The sequence below is a fragment of the Heloderma suspectum genome, chromosome 2 (assembly GCF_057233095.1).
Source record: "Heloderma suspectum isolate Gila_16-S chromosome 2, 16-S_ref, whole genome shotgun sequence".
NCBI lineage: Eukaryota > Metazoa > Chordata > Lepidosauria > Squamata > Helodermatidae > Heloderma > Heloderma suspectum.
The window spans coordinates 336,193,207-336,216,633 of record NC_139459.1 but is presented as its reverse complement, the minus strand read 5'-3'; the positions used below and the strand labels follow the sequence as shown (position 1 = coordinate 336,216,633).

Sequence of the window (23,427 nt, the reverse complement as noted above, 5' to 3'; positions counted from 1 at the left end):
TTGATGGTGATGTGCCTTTCCCTTCTCTCTCTCTCTCTCTGTGTGTGTGTGTGTGTGTGTGTGTGTGTGTGTGTGTAAAAGAGAGAGAGAGAGAGAGAGGGGTGGGGTGGGGTGGGGGAAGGGAAGGGAACGGAAGGAGGTAAAGTTAAAGAAGCACTTTTCAGAAAATGCAGGAGCTGGAGTGAATGAAATGGTATTTCAATTTCTGAATGCCCCTCATAAGTAGTTACTTAATAACTTCAGCAACGTTTATTTATTCACTCTATTCTCGTCCGCCCAATAAAAGACATTGTCTTGGAAGATTCCTAACACTAAAATAATAAAATAGAATATAAATTCATAAAAGCTAAAAGAATACAATACACGTTTTTGACATCTTGTATATAACTTACCAACTGTTGTATTTCCAGGCTGACCTTGGCCCTGACAAATACTTGTCCGACAAAGACCTTCAGTGTGCTGTGAAACTTCTTTCTTCTTGTTCTGTGAGTAGATTATTGGGTTTTTTTAAAACCACATCCATACGTTTTCATTTACATAACCCCAGACCACACAGAGTTCAATAGTGAGAAGCTGACAATACCCCATCTTGATTTCAAATACGGTCTCTTAGACTACCATCCATGAATCAGGCTGTGATTTCAAGGGCATTCAGGGTGGTGTGTTCACAGTTGTGGAGCTTCCTTCCCATCATGACTGGCTAAAGAGTGTCTTCTGAGCATGTTTTGGAAATATTTTCAAAAATTATACATTGTAGTTCAACGCATGTTTACTCAGAAGTAAGCCCCACTGTGTTTAATGGAGTTTACTCCCCAAGTAAGTGTGCATAGGATCAAGCCATAGTCTTGTTCTTTAGGGGCTTAGGCTAAAGTGAAATGTGGAGTTTAAAGCTTTATAGACTGATTTTATTAATCAGTTTATGTGCATGTTTGTCTGTTAAGTATTACTTGTTGCCCCTATTCTTTTTCTCTGGGTGAAGTCTGGGTGTCTTGAGAATAAAATAAAAGACAATCCTCTGTAATACTTGTTAATACTATTATGTATAGCTCTCCAAGCCTTGAATAGCCCTATTTGGGCCTTGTGCAGCTTTGAGATATTCTCCCTCGCCCCCCAGAACATTGTGCTTAAAGTTCCACCTCTAAAGCACATGCTTACTTAGTAATAGGTGTGAAGATGTGTGTGCCACAGAGCTGAGTGATTGTGTATGTGAGAGGCTGCAGAGACAGGGGTGTGGTGCTGGGACATGTCATATCTCTAGTGGAGAAGACACATGACACAAAATGATGAGGGGCTAGCTTTGCAGAAACATAATTAGTAGGAACTAATTTGCATGGGGGTATATATGTCCTCCAGTCAAGCAGATTATCTGCCATGCTGATTTTAACCTGAACAACATATGCAGTATCTATGTACATCCTTCCTTTTCTTATTTACAGTGTAATAAAAGTGATATTTCCTCTGTAGGTATAAACAAATACATTTCAAACTTGCCACAGATGAATTGCTTTTAATGTTCACTTTTGAAACAAAACTAAATGTCTCTGCTTGGTAATCATTTAAATGTGAGCAATCGGCTATGCATAAATTTGTCTAAAACATACAGCCGTGTTTTGGCCGTCATTCCCCCCCTCCCCACCCCATTATTTTGGGCAGGCTGTGTGGTCTTTAGCACACAAGCAGTTTCAACAACAAACAGCCACTATTTTTGACCTATGATGTGCTGGGATATGCAGTGAACTTGATCTTGTGAAAGAATCTCTTGTGTTTGGTTCAACAGATGTTCAGCAAACCTTGCTCAGCAAGTGATGTACGGGGACTTTCCTTGCCCCCACTTCATTTGTTGCCACTTTGGGCAGTGGGTGATAGGGAAATTTTGATGGCAATGGCATTATATCATACATTTTTTATTATTGGCTGTTTCAGGGGTGGGGGCAGGTAAAAAGACAGAAAGCATATGTTTTTGGGAGCAGCCACATGATGACTCCTGCCCTGTCTAGTTCAGCCTCAGTTAGGATGGGAATCTAGGCCAGGGGTGGGGAACCTTATGCCTGAAGCCAAATCCAGCTCTCTTGGGGTCCTAATCCAGCCCTTCGGGGTTCCCCAGAAGGCCTTGCCCCCTTCCCCTGGCCCCACCCCCTTTCTCCCAGTCATTGATTGTTGGGTGGTTTCCCTACTTTTGTGCACTTTTTCCCCATTCTAAAAGGTTGAAATGCCTCTCCTAAGGCTGAGTTATTGGCAGTCAGAGCTTTAAGCTGGTATTTTTTGTATTTTGGGCCCCACCCCTTTCATCTTGGGCCCTTTTCCTTCAGCCCTGCCCACCACTGAAACGTCACCCCTGAGAGATTCTCCGAAATTGAATTTGGACATTGGGCTGAAAGAGATTCCCATCCTATTCTAGGGCCTTTGCCCAAGTCCAAGACTCCACTAAGGGGGAAGATCTTCCCCAATATGATGCCTCCAGATGTTTTGGACAACTCCCATCAGTCCCAGCCAGCATGGTCAATATTCAGGGATGATCCAAGGGCACCTGGTTGGCGAAAGGTTGAGGGGGGAGGCTTTTGGTGTAGCATGACGAGCCTATATGGATTAATGGTAATCATTTGAAGTATTCATTATGAAGATTGGGCTCACTTAATTTGCAATATGTAGGAAAGGTGTGAGGAATGGAAGGTGACACATTGAGGTTCATGTTAAGCAGCTCTGCTAATGGGAATATTGGCACAGATGGCCCTGCAAGGATAGTTCAATTTAAATTTATATGGTATGCAAATAATAGACACTGCCCGTTGCAAAATACCGTTTAGAAACAAAGGATTGTTGTTGTTGTTGTTGTTCAGTCGTTCAGTCGTGTCCGACTCTTCGTGACCCCATGGACCATAGCATGCCAGGCCTTCCTGTCCTGCGCTCTCTCCCGGAGCGTGCTCAAGTTCATATTCATTGCATCCGTGATGCTATCTAGCCATCTCATCCTCTGCCGTCCCCTTCTCCTTTGGCCTTCAGTCTTTCCCAGCATCAGGGTCTTTTCCAGGGAGTTTTCTCTTTGCATTAGGTGGCCAAAATATTGGAGCTTCAGCTTCATTATCTGTCCTTCCAATGAGCACTCAGGGTTGATTTCCTTTAGGATGGACTGATTTGACCTCCTTGCTGTCCAGGGGACTCGTAAGAGTCTTCTCCAGCACCACAGTTCGAAAGCATCAATTCTTCGGCGCTCAGCCTTCCTTATAGTCCAGCTCTCACAGCCATACATTACTACTGGGAAAACCATAGCTTTGATTAGACGGACCTTTGTCGGCAAGGTGATGTCTCTGCTTCTTACTATGCTGTCTAGGTTTGCCATAGCTTTCCTCCCACGGAGCAAGCGTCTTTTAATTTCATGGCTACAGTCACCGTCTGCGGTGATCTTGGAGCCCAAGAAAGTAAAATCTGTCACTGCTTCCATTTCTTCCCCTTCTATATGCCAGGAAGTGATGGGGCCAGATGACATGATCTTCATTTTTTTAATGTTGAGTTTCAAACCAGCTTTTGCACTCTCCTCTTTCACCCTCAACAAGAGGCTCTTGAGATCCTCTTCGCTTTCTGCCATTAGGGTGGTATCGTCTGCATATCGGAGGTAATAATTAATAATAATTCTCCCGGCAATCTTAATTCCGACCTGTGATTCATCCAACCCGGCATTTCTCATGATGTACTCTGCATATAAGTTAAATAAGCAGGGTGACAATATGCAGCCTTGTCGTACTCCTTTCCCAATTTTGAACCAATCGGTTGTTCCATGTCCGGTTCTTACTGTTGCTTCTTGACCCTCGTACAGGTTTCTCAGGAGACAGGTAAGGTGGTCTGGTACTCCCATCACTTTAAGAATTTGCCACAGTTTGTTGTGATCCACACAATCAAAGGCTTTAGCGTAGTCAATGAAGCAGAAATAGACTTTTTTCTGGAATTCTCTTGCTTTCTCCATGATCCAGCGAATGTTGGCGATTTGATCTCTAGTTCCTCTGCCTCTACGAAACCCAGCTTGTACTTCCGGTAGTTCTCGGTTCGCATACTGCTGAAGCCTAGCTTGTAGGATTTGGAGCATCACCTTGCTGGCATGTGAAATGAGCGCAATTGTGCGGTAGTTTGAACACTCTTTGGCGTTGCCCTTCTTTGGAATTGGAATGTAAACTGACCTTTTCCAGTCTTGTGGCCACTGTTGAGTGTTCCAGATTTGTTGGCATATTGAATGCAGCACTTTAACAGCATCATCTTTTAGGATTTTAAATAGCTCAGCTGGAATACTGTCATCTCCGCTAGCTTTGTTGTTACTAATGCTTCCTAAGGCCCACTTGACTTCACTCTCTAGGATGTCCGGCTCAAGTTCCGTGACCGCACTCTCATGGCTATCAGGGACATTCAGATCTTTCCTGTATAGTTCTTCTGTGTATTCTTGCCACCTCTTCTTAATCTCATCTGCTTCTGTTAGGTCCCTGCCTTCTTTGTCCTTGATCATGCCCGTCTTTCCACAAAACGTTCCCTTGAGATTTCCAATTTTCTTGAAGAGCTCTCTAGTCTTTCCCATTCTGTTGTTTTCCTCGATTTCTTTGCATTGTTCATTTAAGAAGGCCTTCTTGTCTCTCCTTGCTATTCTCTGGAACTCTGCATTCAGTTGGGTATATCTTCCCCTTTCTCCCTTGCTTTTCGCTTCCCTTCTTTCCTCAGCTACTTGTAAAGCCTCATCAGACAGCCACTTGGCTTTCTTGCATTTCTTTTTCTTTGGGACGGATTTCGTTGCTGCCTCCTGAACAATGTTACGGACCTCCGTCCATAGTTCCTCAGGCACTCTGTCTATCAGGTCTAATCCCTGAAATCTATTCCTCACCTCCACTGTATATTCATCAGGGATATGATTTAGGTCATACCTGAACGGTTTAGTGGTTTTCCCTACGTTCTTCAATTTAAGCCAAAATTTTGCAAGAAGCAGCTCATGATGTGAGCCACAGTCAGCTCCAGGTCTTGTTTTTACTGACTGTATGGAGCTTCTCCATCTTTGGCTGCAAAGGACATAATCAATCTGATTTCGATACTGACCATCTGGTGACGTCCATGTGTAGAGTCTCCTCTTGTGCTGTTGGAAAAGAGTGTTTGCTATGATCAGCATGTTCTCTTGGCAAAACTCTATTAGCTTTTGTCCTGCTTCATTTTGTACACCAAGGCCATGCCTGCCTGTTATCCTGGTGATTTCTTGACTTCCTACTTTAGCATTCCAATCCCCTATGATGAAGAGGACATCTTTTTTTGGTGTTAGTTCTAGAAGGTGTTGTAGGTCTTCATAGAACCGATCAACCTCAGCTTCTTCGGCCTCAGTGGTTGGGGCATAGACTTGAATTACTGTGATGTTGAATGGTTTGCCTTGGATTCGTACTGAGATCATTCTATCATTTTTAAGACTGTAGTCCAGTACTGCTTTTCCCACCCTTTTGTTGACTATGAGTGCTACTCCATTTCTTCTAAGGGATTCTTGCCCACAATAGTAGATATGATGGTCACCTGAATTAAATTCGCCCATGCCTGTCCATTTTAGTTCGCTGATTCCGAAGATGTCGATGTTCAATCTTGCCATCTCATGTTTGACCACCTCCAGCTTACCTTGATTCATTGATCTGACATTCCAGGTTCCTAAACAGTATTGTTCTTTACAGCATCGGATTTTCTTTTCACCGCCAGACACATCCACAGCTGAGTGTCCTTTCGGGTTTGGCCCAGCCGCTTCACTCTTTCTGGCGCTACTTGGAAATACCCTCTGCTCTTCCCCAGTAGCATATTGGACACCTTCCGACCTGAGGTGCTCATCTGCCGGCGTCATATCTTTTAGCCTTGTGATACGTTCCATGGGGTTGGAGGAGATACACAGAGGCAACTGAGCAGCTCTTAATTGGGCAACATCCCACTAGTTCCAAGGCACAAAACTGAGAGCCTTCTGATTTCCATGGATCTGCTCATGTTGTAAACATGGTTGTGAAGTGGAGGAAGTAAAATCTGTCATTCTTTTTAAAAAGGAAATGAAGGTGGGGAAAATAATATCTTGGTCAGTCCTTGATCATTTAATGTGCTATTATTGTTAAGTTCATTATATATTAAGACACAAAGGGGTGCAACATTTTAATTTTCCTAGGGCTGCAAAAAACCTTGGTTAAAAAACCTGGTTAAAGCCTTTTGCAACTTGATGCCCTCCAGATATTTTGAACTTCAACTCCCATCAGCCCTTGCTCATATGGCCAATGGTCAGGAGTGCTGGGTGTTGTAGTCCCAAATACCTGGAATGCACCTAGTTGGGGAAGGCTGCTCTACATAAAGTCTAGAAGAACTCTCCTTGCATCTTCATTCTGTGGTTCCCCATTTCCGGCTCCACACCATTGGGCGCCAATGGGAGGGGAAATGCTATGGCATCCCAATATAAGGTAAGTTAGATACACAGCAGTCTTTTTGGTGGCATTTGTGTGTGTACTTTGACCCTGGATGATGCTTCTCTCATTCTCTTCTTCCTCTCCACTTCCAAACTCCCACTTGATTTAAAAGCAAATTGAAGGGGTTTCTGCTTTAGGCCCAGAGAATAAAGCTTCCTTGTTTGTAATCAGCACACACAATTTGGGTAGGTAAGGTTTTGTATTCTGCTAGATGAATTGAGCAAAATTTGGGATGTAGTGAAACCTAGTTAGCATGTGTATCTTGGGCTATGATTCTATGCACCCACACTTGAACTCGGGGGCAGGGCGTGTGTGCGAGTAAATATGTACAGGATGAGGCTGTTAATAAAATGTTTTCTTCTTTTGACAGCATCCTTATATTTACAAAGTCACTTTTGCAACAGCCAATGAATCTTCTGCACTCGTAATTAGACCCTTCAATGAAAAAGGAACACTAAAAGACCTGATATATAAGGTAGTATAAGTATGCTCTTGAGGCATAACATTTTTATTATGCACAGTAACATGGACTTGAGAATGCTTTTTATGGGGGCAGAATATATTTTTATGTCTGCAATGTTTGATCAATTCAAAAAAGTTAGAATTGACTAACATTATCCTATGAATTGGGCAGCAAATTTTAATATATGAATATTGTTTTGAATGAATTAAGTACTTATAAAAACTGCAAGAACCATTAAAAAATTATGAAGCCTTTTGGAACAAAGAGTGCCTTCATCAGGGATAATTGTACAAATCCAGTTTCTTGGAACAGTGTAAGAAAGATTGCCACCATCTTTGGAAACTGGCTTAGCCTGTTTGTAATTCGGGTTTTTAAGATTGCACCTGAGGAAGGAACTCTTTGTTCCGAAACATGTTAGGTTCATTAATAATTATTTTTACATTCGCTCCTTTGAGAACAAGTTATTTTCACATTCTGTCCTGTTTTGGTGCTTCCCTTCTGATTTTTATAAGAACCATCTTATGAAGTGTTCCCCCCTTCTGTCTTATGCAAGAGGGAGTGTTTGTTCTAAGATGAAGCTTGGTGTAACACTCACATCTAAAAACAAAGTTATGTGTGTGTTTTTGCTTCAGAACTTGTTTTACTCATATGCAAATATAATCTCTTGGACTAAAATTTACATGATTAATCAACTAAAATTTATTTAATCAAGTGACAACTCTAATATTTGTCTTAGCTACATATTAAAGAAACTTTTTTGAAATTCAAATACTTCATGTCTATGTGGTATCTTCTGTATTATTTGACATTAATATAACAGCAGTTCCTTTTTAAAGGCAAAACCAAAAGATCCATTCCTGAAGAAGTACTGCAACCCGAAGAAAATTCAGGGTCTTGAACTCCAGCAAATTAAAACATTTGGCAGACAAATACTAGAGGTAATTGTTTTTTGTAGTCTTAACTACATTTACAGTTAAGATGGACAATCCACTCAAAGATCAGATTTATCTGAACAGCAACAGAAAATGTATCCAGAGCCGAATTTGGTTGTAGTATTCTTCCCTACATGATAAACATGTTACATTGGAATGCAAAATCCAAATGAATTTTCCAGAGATGATCCAAGAATGGTGCATGCACATGGGTGGGTGGAGAAGAATCTAGTGTCTTACTTTCATATCTTTCCTGCAAAATGTATCCAGGTTGAAAAAGAATTCTTGCTGTTGAGCACACATTTCCAGGCACAAACCAGCTCTTTGCCAACTTTCTGTGTTGCAAGTAGTAGTGTGTTGATGCAAGTCTAAGGCTATCTGAAGTGTACTAGATGTGGTCCGTAGCCAAAATCAAACACTCCAAAATGCAGATGTGCATCCTGTGGGACAGAGATGGCTTTCCAGGGAAGGAGGGAAGATGCCTAAACAGATTATTGACAACAGGAGAGGAAATGGACATGTAACATCTGAATGCGAAAGGAAGGGCTGTAGTGATACTGAGAACACAAGCATGGAGGTGGTTGGGCAGAGGAGTGAGAATAGGGCTTGTACCCATCTAATGGATGCCCTGATGCTGAAGTTTGTGGAATGGGAGGGATGTATTATTCAACAAGCCCTATAGATTTGAGCTAACAGTGACTGACCAAGAAAGAGATCTTGGGGTTGTGGTGGACAGCGCGATAAAAATGTCAATCCAGTGTGCAGCTGCTGTGAAAAAAGGCAAATTCCATGTTAGGCATAATTAGGAAAGGTATCGAAAATAAAACTGCCAATATCATACTGCCCTTATACATATCTATTGCTCAACCACACGTGTAATATTGTGTACAGTTCTGGTGATCGCATCTAAAAAATGGATATTATAGAGTTGGAAAAAGTGCAGAAAGGGGCAACTAAAATGATAAAGGGACTGGAGCAACTCCCCTATGAGGAAAGGTTAAAATGTCTGGGACTGTCTAGTTTAGAAAAATGATAAGTAAGGGGAGACATGACAGAAGTATATAAAATTATGCATGGTGTAGAGAAAGTGCATAGAGAGAGGTTTTTCTCCCTGTCTGATAATACTAGAACCTGGGGTTATCCCATGAAGCTAATTGGTGGGAGATTCAGGACAAATAAAAGGAAGTACTTCTTCACACAGCACATGGTTAAACTATGGAATTCACTTCCACAAGATATAGTGACGGCTACCAATTTGGATAGCTTTAAAAGAGGATAAGGCTATCAATGGCTACTAGTCCTGATGGCTATATGCTGCCTCCAGTATAAGAGGCAGTATGCTTATGTACACCAGCTGCTGGAAAACATGATCGGGAAAGTGCTATTGCAGCCATGTCCTTGTGGGTTTCCCACAGGCAGCTGGTGTCATGTTTCCCTTGGGTCCCCACCTTCCTCATGCACGCACACAAGAAGAGATGCTTCAGTCTCAGACCTTTAATTCATTATCAACAGGTTCATTACAAATGCAAAGACTCTCAGGCTACGAAGGAATGCCTCCAGGGGATTCAAATGGGAACACCCGATAATTGCCTACAGCTTGAAGTGAGGCTTGCTGGCCAGACTAACTTAGGGAGGGGTGTCCTGCCCTTCCCGTGATGCTTCCCTACGTCGCCTCTCATGCATCACTAACCCGGTTGGCCATCTGGGCTCCGCCCCTGACGTTTCTTAGCTCTGCGCTGTAGTCTAGCATCTCTTAGGTCACAGCCCCCACTCTCCTCCTCCTCCTCTTCCTGGCTTCTCACAGAGGGGGGCAAGGGGGGCGCTTCAGGGCTGGCCATCTGGTAGTTAGTAACCTGAGAAGCACGCCTATCCATATCTGAACTGGCTTGGGAAAATGCATCCCCCGGTTCTGGCTGTTCCTCTTCTGAATCTGAGCTGCTAACTATCTCCCTGTGCTCAGAATCAGTCCTGACATCTGGTTAGTCACTGTGTGAACAGAATGCTGGGCGAGATGGACCTTTGGTCTGATCTAGCATGGCTATTCTTATTTTCTTATCTTACCAGGGGACTTCATTTTCTCAATCAAATGAAAATCTCTGCCTGTTTGGTCTCGTAGGTCTTAAAGTTCTTGCACGAGAGAGGATTCCCATACGGCCATCTTCATGCATCCAATGTAATTTTGGATGGAGACACGTGCAGGTTACTGGACTTAGAAAATTCATTGCTGGGGCTTCCATCCTTCTATCGGTCCTATTTTACGCAGTTCCGTAAAATTAATGTAAGTTGGGGCAAATATTTTTGTTCATGTGTGATCTCTACATATTGAAGTCCCATTAAACCACTGGTGCTTTATACTTGCTAGAATGACTAAAGTACTGACAGAAAACCATGGGAAGTAAGGTTTGTTTTGTTTTCATTTGGAAAGGCTGTCTGTCTATTATAACGCTAAACCTAACTGATTGAAGTCTTGCCTTCTTGGTAGTCCTGAATATGCTAAGTATCCTGCACTGGCCTCTGTTGGCATTTTTTGATTGCATGGTACTGTTGTAGGAGGCCTGCTTGAACAAACTGTGCCATGCTGTTTAAACACATTTTCATTTTGTTTAATTTTCTCTGACCGTGAACTTGCAACACAAACAGAGGCGGCACTGTTTTGTGTCTGCTCCTAAACAAAATCCCTCAAACTTTTGAATCTTCTTACACTCACAGTGAAATCCTATACGTGTCTACTTTGAAGTAAGTCCTGTTGAGTTCAACAGGTCTTACTTCCAGATAAGAGTGTGCAGGATTGCAGCCTTTTTTCACATTCAGATTTTATTTGCATGTATAATATAAATGAAAACAATATATAATATAACAATATATAATACAAATAATATGCACACTAAATTATTTATCAATATATCAATCAAATTATCTAAGAAATATTAGCTACTCAACCAAAAGACCTGAATTATACTACATATATACATTTATCATTAACTTAAATACAAAATAGGATAAATAGCACAAATCATGAAATACTAGTTGCCTTTACACCAATAATTTAGGAAGTAGTAAATCAAGAGTCTATATTAATTTCTATACCATAAATTATTTTTCCAGTATCCAATAGAAGTTTTCCACTCCTCCATAAATTTGGGATTATTTTGTCTATCATCTTAATTATGTAAACATGCAAGAAAGTAGTAGTTATTCATTCTACACCTTTTATCAACTTTTTGGCACATGCTGTGAGTAAACATTGATGCAAATGCTGTCATGTGACAGACAGATATTCTAGCAAGTGCATTTGTTTGTTTGTTTTAACTTCCCTTCCTTGTTTGTAGACTTTAGAAGGTGTCGACGTGCATTGCTTTGGTCACTTGCTGTATGAAATGACCTATGGGAGACCCCCAGACTCTGTTCCACTGGATAGCTTCCCTCCTGCACCATCCACCTCTGTAGGTCAGTGAACTGCTTGGAGCAACATAGTTCAAACAGAAACTTGGATTATTGGTGTTTCTTTTATCCAGATTTCAGGCTTATCCACACACAACCTAAAGCCTTTCCCCAGCTGTTTTTTTTAACTGATTAGACAGTTCTCATACTGTTTAAAGCAGGGGTGAGGTATGCAGCCGTTGTATATTTCTGAGTCTCTTCCATGCAGCCCACAGCTCGTGATTAGAATCTGTGATGAGTGCTTTTTAAAAAAGTAAATGTCTAATTCTCAAGGTTACAGAGAGATGGGATGGAAAAATTATTTCACCCTGGTCCCCTGTGCTTAACAAGTGTTTTTTTTTTTAGAGCAATGATTCTCATCGTAAGGTGGACATCTCAGGATGTCCAAACAATTTCTGAGTGACACCCACAGCTCTTACTTAAACATTCCCCCTCTTTCTGCTAGGCAATGTGCCATCCTTCCTCCTCCAGTCAAGGCAATACCAATGATTTTTAAAAGATGCTGCAAGATCTGCTTGTGCATGGTGGTGGTTCTCCCTTCAACATAGTTTCTCCATTTGTCTCTGCAACCCCCCAATCCCCACTTTAGTGACCGTACTGGAATCCATTATTTCTCCTGAAGCCATGAAGAATGGAATGCCAACAGCCTCCCGGCTCCTGCAAATGCCGTAAGTCCTCATTGGCAGAGTGAAGCCTTCTCTTTGTTCACAGTGCCTAGACGTTCTCATAACTGGCTTTAGGTTCCATGGCAACGTGGGCCGCCTAATGTTCAACTGCAGCTAAGGCCCATGTGGGTGGCTGCTTGAACTGCAACCTTGTGGGTTGGGCATCACATGGTACCTCACATAGTTGTAGCAATTTCAGCAATGCCATTGCAGATCTGGGTTGAAACTGGTGATTCACCCAAATGGCTTGCCGTATGGAGCTGCACTTCTAGATCTGCAATTCCTACAAATTTGTGTAAAACACTTAAGATGAAAAGAGAACTGTAAGCCCAAGTGCAAATTATGGGCAGTGTAAGAGAGGGCAAGATATGGCAATACTTGCTGCCTAGTTTTTGAAAAAATATTTTCTATTTCTTCTTCAGGCTATTCAGCGATGTCCTTTTAACAAATTCAGAAAAAACACAGTTTAAGGTACAGTTGAATGATATTGATGGCAAATTTCTTCTGATAGCATATTTTATCTAGCCTCCCTCTTCCCCTCTCAAAGTTAGTTACTGACACACTGCCATCTCTACAAATGGCAGAAGGCCTTGTGTAGTGTTAGCTCTATTTCTGTGGATTTCCTGTTGAATGTATTGCTACTACTGTCTGTGTCAGAGTTCCTCAAGTCTCCACCTAACTTCCTCTCTCCTTTCATTCTCTGTTCTGTTGGCTTTCAAACATATATTAATGCATATCTCCTCCTGTTCCTCTCTCACCCCCTCCCTTCAGACAACTGACAATTCTTGCTGCACCTTTGCATCTCCCAAGAATTATTGTCATAATATATTGTCAATATACCTACCCACCCAATTTTTAAAAATGTCCCTTCTTTTTCTGCTTCTCGATTAAACTACTGCAACCCCCATCTCTTTTTTTATTGCTTTTCATAATATCTCAGATTACAATATTCCTTTTCAGAGATTACAGAAACAAAACAAAATATTCATCTCGGCAGCTAAGCAGGGTCAGCCCTGGTTCGTACTTGGATGGGAGACCGCCTGGGAATCAGGCTTCCTGCACTGAGCAGGGGGTTGGACTTGATGGTCTTGTAGGCCCCTTCCAACCCTACTATTCTATGATTTCCCACATAGCTTGGTTTGCTGAATCATATTAAATGACTACAACCTCCTCCTTATTGCCCTTTCCATTCAAGGTTCTCCACTACTTTGCCCTTTATTCTCTTTTTTTGCTCCCCATGTTCTGTACAAGCCCCGGTGCTAACTGGTGCACTCTACTGCCATTCTTCCAGGATTCTTCCAATGCCTGGTATAGATTTTTCCTTGTTGTTCAGTCGTTCAGTCGTGTCCGACTATTCGTGACCCCATGGACCATAGCACGCCAGGCCTTCCTGTCCTGCGCTCTCTCCTGGAGCGTGCTCAGGTTCATATTCATTGCATCCGTGATGCTATCTAGCCATCTCATCCTCTGCCGTCCCCTTCTCCTTTTGCCTTCAGTCTTTCCCAGCATCAGGGTCTTTTCCAGGGAGTTTTCTCTTTGCATTAGGTGGCCAAAATATTGGAGCTTCAGCTTCATTATCTGTCCTTCCAATGAGCAGTCAGGGTTGATTTCCTTTAGGATGGACTGATTTGACCTCCTTGCAGTCCAGGGGACTCGTAAGAGTCTTCTCCAGCACCACAGTTCGAAAGCATCAATTCTTTGGCGCTCAGCCTTCCTTATAGTCCAGCTCTCACAGCCATACATTACTACTGGGAAAACCATAGCTTTGATTAGACGGACCTTTGTCGGCAAGGTGATGTCTCTGCTTCTTACTATGCTGTCTAGGTTGGCCATAGCTTTCCTCCCAAGGAGCAAGCGTCTTTTAATTTCATGGCTACAGTCACCGTCTGCGGTGATCTTGGAGCCCAAGAAAGTAAAATCTGTCACTGCTTCCATTTCTTCCCCTTCTATATGCCAGGAAGTGATAGGGCCAGATGACATGATCTTAGTTTTTTTAATGTTGAGTTTCAAACCAGCTTTTGCACTCTCCTCTTTCACCCTCAACAAGAGGCTCTTGAGATCCTCTTCGCTTTCTGCCATTAGGGTGGTATTGTCTGCATATCGGAGGTTGTTGATAATTCTCCCAGCAATCTTAATTCCGACCTGTGATTCATCCAACCCGGCATTTCTCATGATGTACTCTGCATATAAGTTAAATAAGCAGGGTGACAATATGCAGCCTTGTCTTACTCCTTTCCCAATTTTGAACCAATCGGTTGTTCCATGTCTGGTTCTTACTGTTGCTTCTTGACCCTCGTACAGGTTTCTCAGGAGACAGGTAAGGTGGTCTGGTACTCCCATCACTTTAAGAATTTGCCACAGTTTGTTGTGATCCACACAATCAAAGGCTTTAGCATAGTCAATGAAGCAGAAATAGACGTTTTTCTGGAATTCTCTTGCTTTCTCCATGATCCAGCGAATGTTGCCGATTTGATCCCTAGTTCCTCTGCCTCTTCTAAACCCAGCTTGTACTTCTGGTAGTTCTCGGTTCGCATACTGCTGAAGCCTAGCTTGTAGGATTTTGAGCATCACCTTGCTGGCATGTGAAATGAGCGCAATTGTGCGGTAGTTTGAACATTCTTTGGCGTTGCCCTTCTTTGGAATTGGAATGTAAACTGACCTTTTCCAGTCTTGTGGCCACTGTTGAGTGTTCCAGATTTGTTGGCATATTGAATGCAGCACTTTAACAGCATCATCTTTTAGGATTTTAAATAGCTCGGCTGGAATACTGTCATCTCCATTAGCTTTGTTGTTACTAATGCTTCCTAAGGCCCACTTGACTTCACTCTCTAGGATGTCCGGCTCAAGTTCCGTGACCGCACTCTCATGGCTATCAGGGACATTCAGATCTTTCCTGTATAGTTCTTCTGTGTATTCTTGCCACCTCTTCTTAATCTCATCTGCTTCTGTTAGGTCCCTGCCTTCTTTGTCCTTTATCATCCCGTCTTTGCACAAAACGTTCCCTTGAGATCTCCAATTTTCTTGAAGAGATCTCTAGTCTTTCCCATTCTGTTGTTTTCCTCGATTTCTTTGCATTGTTCATTTAAGAAGGCCTTCTTGTCTCTCCTTGCTATTCTCTGGAACTCTGCATTCAGTTGGGTATATCTTCCCCTTTCTCCCTTGCTTTTCACTTCCCTTCTTTCCTCAGCTACTTGTAAAGCCTCATCAGACAGCCACTTGGCTTTCTTGCATTTCTTTTTCTTTGGGATGGATTTCGTTGCTGCCTCCTGAACAATGTTATGGACCTCCGTCCATAGTTCCTCAGGCACTCTGTCTATCAGGTCTAATCTCTTAAATCTATTCCTCACCTCCACTGTATATTCATCAGGGATATGATTTAGGTCATACCTGAACGGTTTAGTGGTTTTCCCGACGTTCTTCAATTTAAGCCGAAATTTTGCAAGAAGCAGCTCATGATCTGAGCCACAGTCAGCTCCAGGTCTTGTTTTTACTGACTGTATGGAGCTTCTCCATCTTTGGCTGCAAAGGACATAATCAATCTGATTTCGATATTGACCATCTGGTGACGTCCATGTGTAGAGTCGCCTCTTGTGCTGTTGGAAAAGAGTGTTTGCTATGATCAGCATGTTCTCTTGGCAAAACTCTATTAGCTTTTGTCCTGCTTCATTTTGTACACCAAGGCCATGCCTGCCTGTTATCCTGGTGATTTCTTGACTTCCTACTTTGGCATTCCAATCCCCTATGATGAAGAGGACATCTTTTTTTGGTGTTAGTTCTAGAAGGTGTTGTAGGTCTTCATAGAACCGATCAACCTCAGCTTCTTCGGCATCAGTGGTTGGGGCATAGACTTGAATTACTGTGATGTTGAATGGTTTGCCTTGGATTCGTACTGAGATCATTCTATCGTTTTTAAGATTGTAGCCCAGTACTGCTTTTCCCACCCTTTTGTTGACTATGAGTGCTACTCCATTTCTTCTAAGGGATTCTTGGCCACAATAGTAGATATGATGGTCACCTGAATTAAATTCGCCCATGCCTGTCCATTTTAGTTCGCTGATTCCGAAGATGTCGATGTTCAATCTTGCCATCTCATGTTTGACCACCTCCAGCTTACCTTGATTCATTGATCTGACATTCCAGGTTCCTAAACAGTATTGTTCTTTACAGCATCGGATTTTCTTTTCACCGCCAGACACATCCACAGCTGAGTGTCCTTTCGGGTTTGGCCCAGCCGCTTCACTCTTTCTGGCGCTACTTGGAAATACCCTCTGCTCTTCCCCAGTAGCATATTGGACACCTTCCGACCTGAGGGGCTCATCTTCCGGCGTCATCTCTTTTAGCCTTGTGATACGTTCCATGGGGTTTTCTTGGCAAGAATACTGGAGTGGGTTGCCATTTCCTTCTCCAGTGGACCACATTTTGTCAGAACTCTCTGCCATGACCTGTCCGTCTTGGGTGGCCCTGCACGGCATAGCTTATGGCTTCACTGAGTTACGCAAGCCCCTTCGCCACAACAAGGCAGTGATCCATGAAGGGGAGATTTTTCCTAGTCTTTGCTAATTCCCACCTGTGAGACTGCATAGTGAATGACCTTCCCTGGTTATGATGATGTTTGTGGACTCCATGTCACAAGATACTGTTGCTGGAAGAGGGTGGAGCAGGGACCAAAGAGACAGGGCTTTTGCTGCACCACTTACAGCAGGGTTGGGCAATTTATGGCACTCCAGATGTTGTTGGCCTGCAACTCCCATCATCCTTCGCTACTGACTGTGCTGGCTAGGAAGTTGCAGTCCAATACCATGTGGATGACCTCAAGTTGCCTACCCCTGAGTTAAAGGCCAGCTGGCAGAGAGAAGAGTAGGAAGAGATGATGGAGGACGAATGTGTCTGGGTCTTTGGTTGTCAAATGGCTTGGGCATGTTGTGGCCATTGCCATGAGTCCCTGGGAGAGGAGACAATGGGAATTGAGATGAGCCCGGCTGCACTTGCAGGGGTGTTGCTAGGCACCTAAAAGGTCGGGACCCAGGCCCATATGACACAAATCTGCATATGCACGCATACAGGATTTATTTACATTTCATAGGAGGCAAAGTCAGCCAATTAATTTCTCATCCAAACAATCTCAAATAAAATAAGTTCTTCAATTAATTTGTCCCCTGATCCAGACCATCCCAAATCAGTGGAACCCTCAGCTTAATTACCATGGAGTGCTATGTTTTGTGGGAGTGTTGCAGCATGTAAGTCAGGGAGAGTTAACCCTTCCCTATCCAGCTACAATCCCCCATGAAAATCGCCCCCTGCATGGCAATTAAGCCGATGAAGAAAACTTCTATTGGCTCCAGTGGACACCCAGGTCTCTGTGGAATAGATCTGGGAAAATAGATTGGGGGCCAGGCCCTGATGGGATGAAGCAACCACCAAAGCAGAGGGGTGCCCAAGCTTCTGGGGACTTAGCAAAGCATATGTCTCAGGAAATGATGAGGGAAGGGTTAGGATGGAGAAACTGCTGTTTTCTGGATACCTGAAAAGGAAATAAATGGAATATTTGCCACAACAATGGGGCTGTGGGATGGAGGACATCCCATAATTGTTCCTCAAAAGCCACCATTTGTGGAGTCATCTTTCATGGACCTCCATAGATTTCAACTGTTCTTCAGTCTGCTGCCAGTTATTCCTCTTGCTTCAGACCATGTTGTCTCTACTCTTTGTAGACAGAGATGCTGTCTTGTACCTGCCTTGGGAACTAAAATAATTGTAGTATGCTATCTACACCAATTAGAATAAATGAGGGCAGGGTTGACTCTTGGGCAAGGGAAAACCACTTTCTGGGGTCCCCAAGCTCCATCAGATTTTTAGAGGATGTTTGCATGGATGTCAACAAAGATTAGGTTCCATGACCATGCTATGAAACTTTCCTTTAACTCCTCAGATTCCCACTAAGTTAAAAGAAGCACTGAAGACTGCTAAAGATTGCATAGAGAAGAGACTAGCAGAAGAACAGAAACTGGTAACTTTTGAATCCCCTCACCCCCATATTACTAACAAATAATAAGCACCGCAAATAATATCTTAGAACCATTGCCTTTATAAGGAGGCTTGTTGCACAGTTGGAGTCCTGTGCTTAATGAAGCAGTGATGGGAGCATATGACTGACAGTTCTCAGGTATCTAAGAAGATATTAAAGAAGAGGGAATGCACATGATTTACCAAGGCCACTGCAGGAAGAAGAACACCAAAGGAGATTTGAGTTAGATGTTGAAGATTCTTTTTAAACTGTCAATACCTGTAATTTTCTTTGTTGTGAGTCTTGTTTTTTTCTTTCATTAAAAGATTCATCAGCACAGAAGACTGACGAGAGCTCAGTCTCATCATGGTTCAGAGGAAGAGAAAAAAAGGAGGAAGATCTTGGCACGAAAAGTAAGCAGCATTGAGATACAAGATGAATAAAATAGGCTGCTAAAACTTTTGTTTCCATTGGCCTAAATCCAGTGCACCGTTAGCAGATGAAATTGCTGTGCCAGAAGCGCTCTGCTGCTTCTTCACATTGCATAATTTTTATTTATTTTATTTGTATACCGCCCAATAGCTGAAGCTCTCTAGGCACAAGCACTACCAGACCACTTTGTAAATTGAAGATCTGCAAGCAGTTGCACAATTGGAGCTTTAGTTGGATTCTTCCCTTGTGCATAGTTCGGTACATAGTTTTTGCTTGCACAACATCATTTGCGCTAGCAGAATGATGCTGTTGGATGCAACCTATTATATTTATTTATCGAGTATTTAAACAGGTGAATAACTGCCTGTTTATGTTGTTGTTCATCACACTTGTATCCCACTCATTCACCAAGGAATTTGGGGAATTCTTCCTTCAAAAATTAGTCCCCCCGCCCCGGGAATGAAAAAGCCTAAAGCAGTGTTCCCCAGCCTGGTGCTCTCCAGATGTTCTGGACTACAACTCCCAGCATTCCTGACCATTTGCCAAATTGGCTGGGGCTGATGGGAGTTGAAGTCCAAAGCATCTAATGGGCACCAGATTGCAGAAGCCTGGTTTAAACAGGTGAGGGAAAGGTTCTGCACATGTAGAGGGATATTTTTCTCTTCCATCTGCGTGGAGAGGTAATAAGAACATTCCTAGCTACGTTATGATAGAGGAAGATCTCAAGAATGCCCTTTGAAACTGATTTCATGTTGCAACAATACTGATGAGCTGTAGCTGCAATTAAGCACTGAAACTGGTATTTGTACTGTTCAGAAAGGGAGTGGGCGTTTGGACAATCGCAGGGGTAAAGAAGCCATTTGGGCTTCTCACCCCGCCCTCATGTGTGTTGTGTGTGTGACTGTCATTTGCATAATTACCCATGGTGCAATGTAGGTTGCCGTGTTGTCCAAACCCAGTGTGTGGCGCGGCACGGGTGGCTTCGTACCCACCCTACAACCCCTACTGCAAGTCGGGGTGCTACAACCCCACCGCGCCACATGCCTGATTTGGATGACACGGCAACCCGTGGTGCCACATGGGTAATTATGCAAATGACGTGCACAACGCGCACTGTGAGGGAGCCACAATGGCTTCTTTTACCGTCCAAACCCTCTCACTGTGGAGACTGAGAGCACTGCATAAGCATGCCTAGTCCCTGCAGTCAAGATTTTGTCGCTCGTGCTAATTTTAACAGGATTAACACATGTAAAATGTCAAATCAGATTGAAAATGAGAGGAAGGGAAATATATGAAATGGCAGTTAGCTAACCTTCTCTTTTTTGTGTCTGGGTCTGATGCCTAAAGAAGTCTAAACGGTCAGCCTTTGAGAGTGGAGAAGAACAAACAATGAAATACAGCAACTCAAACAATTCAGGTAACTATATCAAGACAGGAGCCTTGTTGCAACATGTGACACTGGAGTAAGCTTTTTCTCCTGCGGTCTGTGATCTCTCTGAATTGTACATGAAATGCTGAGCATTACTGCTGTCACTCCTGTCTAAAGGTTGCCCAAGATCAAGTTGTGAGCTGGTTGGGCTTTCTAAAAGGGAGTGATTGTGGTGTTTAGGATTTCCTTGTTAGACTTTTTCCTTATGAGAATGAGGACTGGTGCAGACTTGCCCTGGTCATGACACCCAACCAGTGCTAGTTCACTGAGACCAGAAGCTGAAATGATGAACATCATGGCCTTGTGATGCAAAGTTTGATCTCTACTTTATAGCAACTGATTTGGGCAGTTTTCCTGCTTGAGGTTTAAGTACCACCTACCACAAATCTATAGCCTTCTGCTGTTGCATTTCACCTTCTTATAAACACCACTGGTTTTTAAAACACCAGCTGTTCATGCATCTCTCATGTATTGCCTAGTTCGGCCCTTCTGTGTGTTGTTGTTTAGTATAATCAATAATTCAGTTCTTCCCAAACCTTTTTGGTGGTGACCCACCAGTGGAAATTAGGCTTGTTTATGGCCATGAACACTGACAACATCTGCTGACTTGGCAAAACCCACCTGCCAGTCACTCTATATTTAACAGAGGGTACAACCAGTAAAATATCTTGCTGGATTTTAGTTCCCCTTTGAGCATGCTTCCACTAGCTATTTACCATTCATCAGTACACATTATGATAGCATAAGTATCACAGACACAGGCAACATAGGGGAATCGTGCAGGAACAGTGCTGCCCTCGTGCAAATTGCACTGCTTGACCCATCACTCCGGTCTTGTTTTCCTTTTTTCCCACTGCGCTCTTAGATAGGGAGCCAAGCTGTTATGTTAAATGCATGTTTGTATTTACTGTGTTTTTAGAAAAACAAACAAACCAAAATAGCAGGTATGGTTGGGGACAATGAAGATCAGGACTGTGGCATTGGGGAAGGGGAAATTAATCTTCTTCCTCCCTGACAACCCTCCCTCGAAACTACTAGTTTGCATTGTGAGGAAAACTCCCACTGGTGCCAATGGAAGCTTTCCTCTCAATGCAAAGAGCTATTTTGGGTGGGGGAAGGATTTTCACTGGGACTGTGGCAGAGGGGGAAATGGTTAAACTCCCCTCCGCCCAGCTGCGGTCCTGATCTTGACTGTTCCCCCACTGTACCTGCTATATTTTAAAGCCACATTAAATACAAAAATGCATGTAACGTAACATAAACTTTCGCCCAGAGTCCTTTTCCTGTGATTGTTTTGGCAGACTTGCCATTTATTCCAGTGAGTCTTTTGTTAAGCAGGGAAGTGGATTTTGAAACTGTGCCTTTTTAGCAATTGTGAATGTTTCTTATCCAGCAGGTTCTGGGGCAAGTTCACCTCTGATATCGCCTTCCTCCCCTGTTCCACCTTCTACAACAGGTGAGTTAAAGAGTCAACCTGCTGCAAACCCACCTCTGTCTTGGTTTTGTTGCTCAGCAGAAAGCAGACCGGTCTTGCCATTTACAAGAAACAAAATTGCTTGTTTTAAAATCCATCTTGATGGCTTTTTGCTTTTGCCATGTAACCAAATAAAGAGTTCAGGTTCTGGGCTTCTTTTTGATAATGCAAGAAACTATTTCAGCCTTCTTGTTTATGAGCTTCTGTGTTTATATTTGATAAGACCTTGCTTCATAGTTTGCACTGTCTTAGCCCTGCCTGCCTCTCCACCTTTCCTAATAACCCATGAGCGCTGTGTTGGGTTCACCAAACAATGTTTGCAGTACTTAGCACAGTGTGGACTCCATCCATGCTCCCTGCTCTTGTTCAAGAATGTCTTCGTGTGTACTCGGATTAATACTCCTCTGTCAATGTTACACAAAGCTGTTGTTTGACATGCCACTGAAGGATCACTGTGAAAAAGAACTAGTTCTGGGAACTGATTTCAGTCAAGAGGGAAAGGGTTTGAAGCAGCTCCATCTCATAGTGTCAACAGGTGGCTATAGATAAATAGTTGCTTAATGTAATAGCTGGGAGACTGAGCGATGAGTTGGGAAGTCTCTGGTTCTAATCTCATATCTGCTATGAAGACACAAGATTGCCTCAGGCAAAACTCTCTGTCCCCTCTTTTCAGAATGGGAATAACGATAAGGATGTAGCGTACAGGATTGTTGCAAAGATTACAAAGGTACTGTATGTGAGGCACTCTGAAGATTCTAAAACTCAATGTCAAATGCTATATATTAGCATATCTTATGACCCCAGTTTCCATCCCGTAGCTTCCCCAGGACACACATGCATGTCTCTTCTGTTTCAGCAATAGTGTGAAATGTCATCTTGAAAGCAGTCACAAGGAAGGCAAGGAAGCCCAGCCTGTGAAGGTGGCTGCTTATTGTGTAGATACAGAAGCGCGTAAACTGAGGCCGTTTAGTACGTCTTTTCTCCCTTCAGTATGGTAGTAGGGTTTTTCCCTCTCCAGCTCTAGGATTTTAGAAGGCTTTAGTCAAGGTCTCCTTGAGGGGTTTCTTTATTATGGAATTGGCAGGGAATGCAAACTGAGAATTTTCTTGCGTTGTCTCTAACCTACTCGGGGGCTTGATGCAAAGTGACAGTGGTGGCAGTGTTCAGGCATTGGGCCCTTTCGATTTTTGCCAGGGCCCGAAGACTGACCTTCTTGCCATCCTCAGGAACTAGTCCAGTGTCTTGTCACCGTAGTGTTCTGGGGAAGATGCACAGCTGGGGAAAAGAACCAATGCTGCAGTTGCATAATGACCACAAAAACATGTCGATGTACATCCCTGGCACTTAATCCCCTGTTTCATAGAATAGTAGGGTTGGAAGAGGCCTATAAGACCATTGAGTCCAACCCCCTGCTCACTGCAGGAATCTAAGCCAAAGCATCCCTGACAGAAGGCTGTCAAGCTTCCTCTTGAATGCCTCCAGTGTGGGAGAGCCCACCACCTCCCGAAGTAATTGGTTCCATTGTTGTATTGCTCTAGCAGTCAGGAAGTTTTTCCTGATGTTCAGGATGGTCTCCACCCATCCTTCTTACTTATTATACCCTTCTCATTTTCTGGAAGGGGAACCTTTTGTGGGACATGATGCCTACATATCATCCTCTAACCACTGGTGTCCACAACTGTGTACACTCATCTTTGTGTTGAGCGGAATGGGCAAAGGCATTAGGGGAAAGCAAAAGGCAGTCACGAGAGTTGATTGGTGAAACCTCTGTGTGGTGAGTGGAGAACCAGCTCCAGATTTTTCCCCACCGTGTGCTTTTTGTATTGTGATACATTTTATCAGGAACAGTACATGCTCTCAACAGAGGAGTGCATCTTATGCAAATGGTGCCTGTATCAGTTCCCAAAGTGTTTCAAGGTAGATGTTAAAGGAAGTTAGAGCTAAAAGAGAGCCAGTGTGGTGTAATGGTTACAGTGTACGACTGGGGCTCAGGAGATCCAGGTGGTCACTGATGCTATCCATCAAAAGGCAATGGGCAGCTATTCCATCTTTCGCTCAATGGGTCTTTGTGGAAAGAAAAAAAGAGGAAGCAGTGGAAAAATACAAGAGGGTTTCAAATCTAAGACACCATCTCCCTTCCTCAC

General features: G+C 43.1%; 1 protein-coding gene across 9 annotated transcripts in view; it reads left to right on the top strand.

Annotated features, from left to right (window-relative positions):
* The window catches only part of PXK (PX domain containing serine/threonine kinase like), a 77,118-nt gene that overhangs the window by 41,529 nt on the left and 12,162 nt on the right, over positions 1-23,427 (top strand). For 4 of the 9 annotated variants that reach the window (XM_084840538.1, XM_084840531.1, XM_084840540.1 and 1 more), the window contains 11 exons: positions 411-485; positions 6,814-6,918; positions 7,743-7,844; positions 9,955-10,116; positions 11,168-11,285; positions 11,869-11,947; positions 12,367-12,415; positions 17,874-17,951; positions 18,275-18,361; positions 19,728-19,797; positions 21,203-21,265. In XM_084840538.1, the coding sequence (XP_084696664.1) occupies positions 411-485; positions 6,814-6,918; positions 7,743-7,844; positions 9,955-10,116; positions 11,168-11,285; positions 11,869-11,947; positions 12,367-12,415; positions 17,874-17,951; positions 18,275-18,361; positions 19,728-19,797; positions 21,203-21,265 (988 nt within the window). The remainder of the gene's footprint in view (positions 1-410; positions 486-6,813; positions 6,919-7,742; positions 7,845-9,954; positions 10,117-11,167; positions 11,286-11,868; positions 11,948-12,366; positions 12,416-17,873; positions 17,952-18,274; positions 18,362-19,727; positions 19,798-21,202; positions 21,266-23,427) is intronic. The other 5 variants (XM_084840539.1, XM_084840533.1, XM_084840535.1 and 2 more) reach the window with 2 other exon arrangements.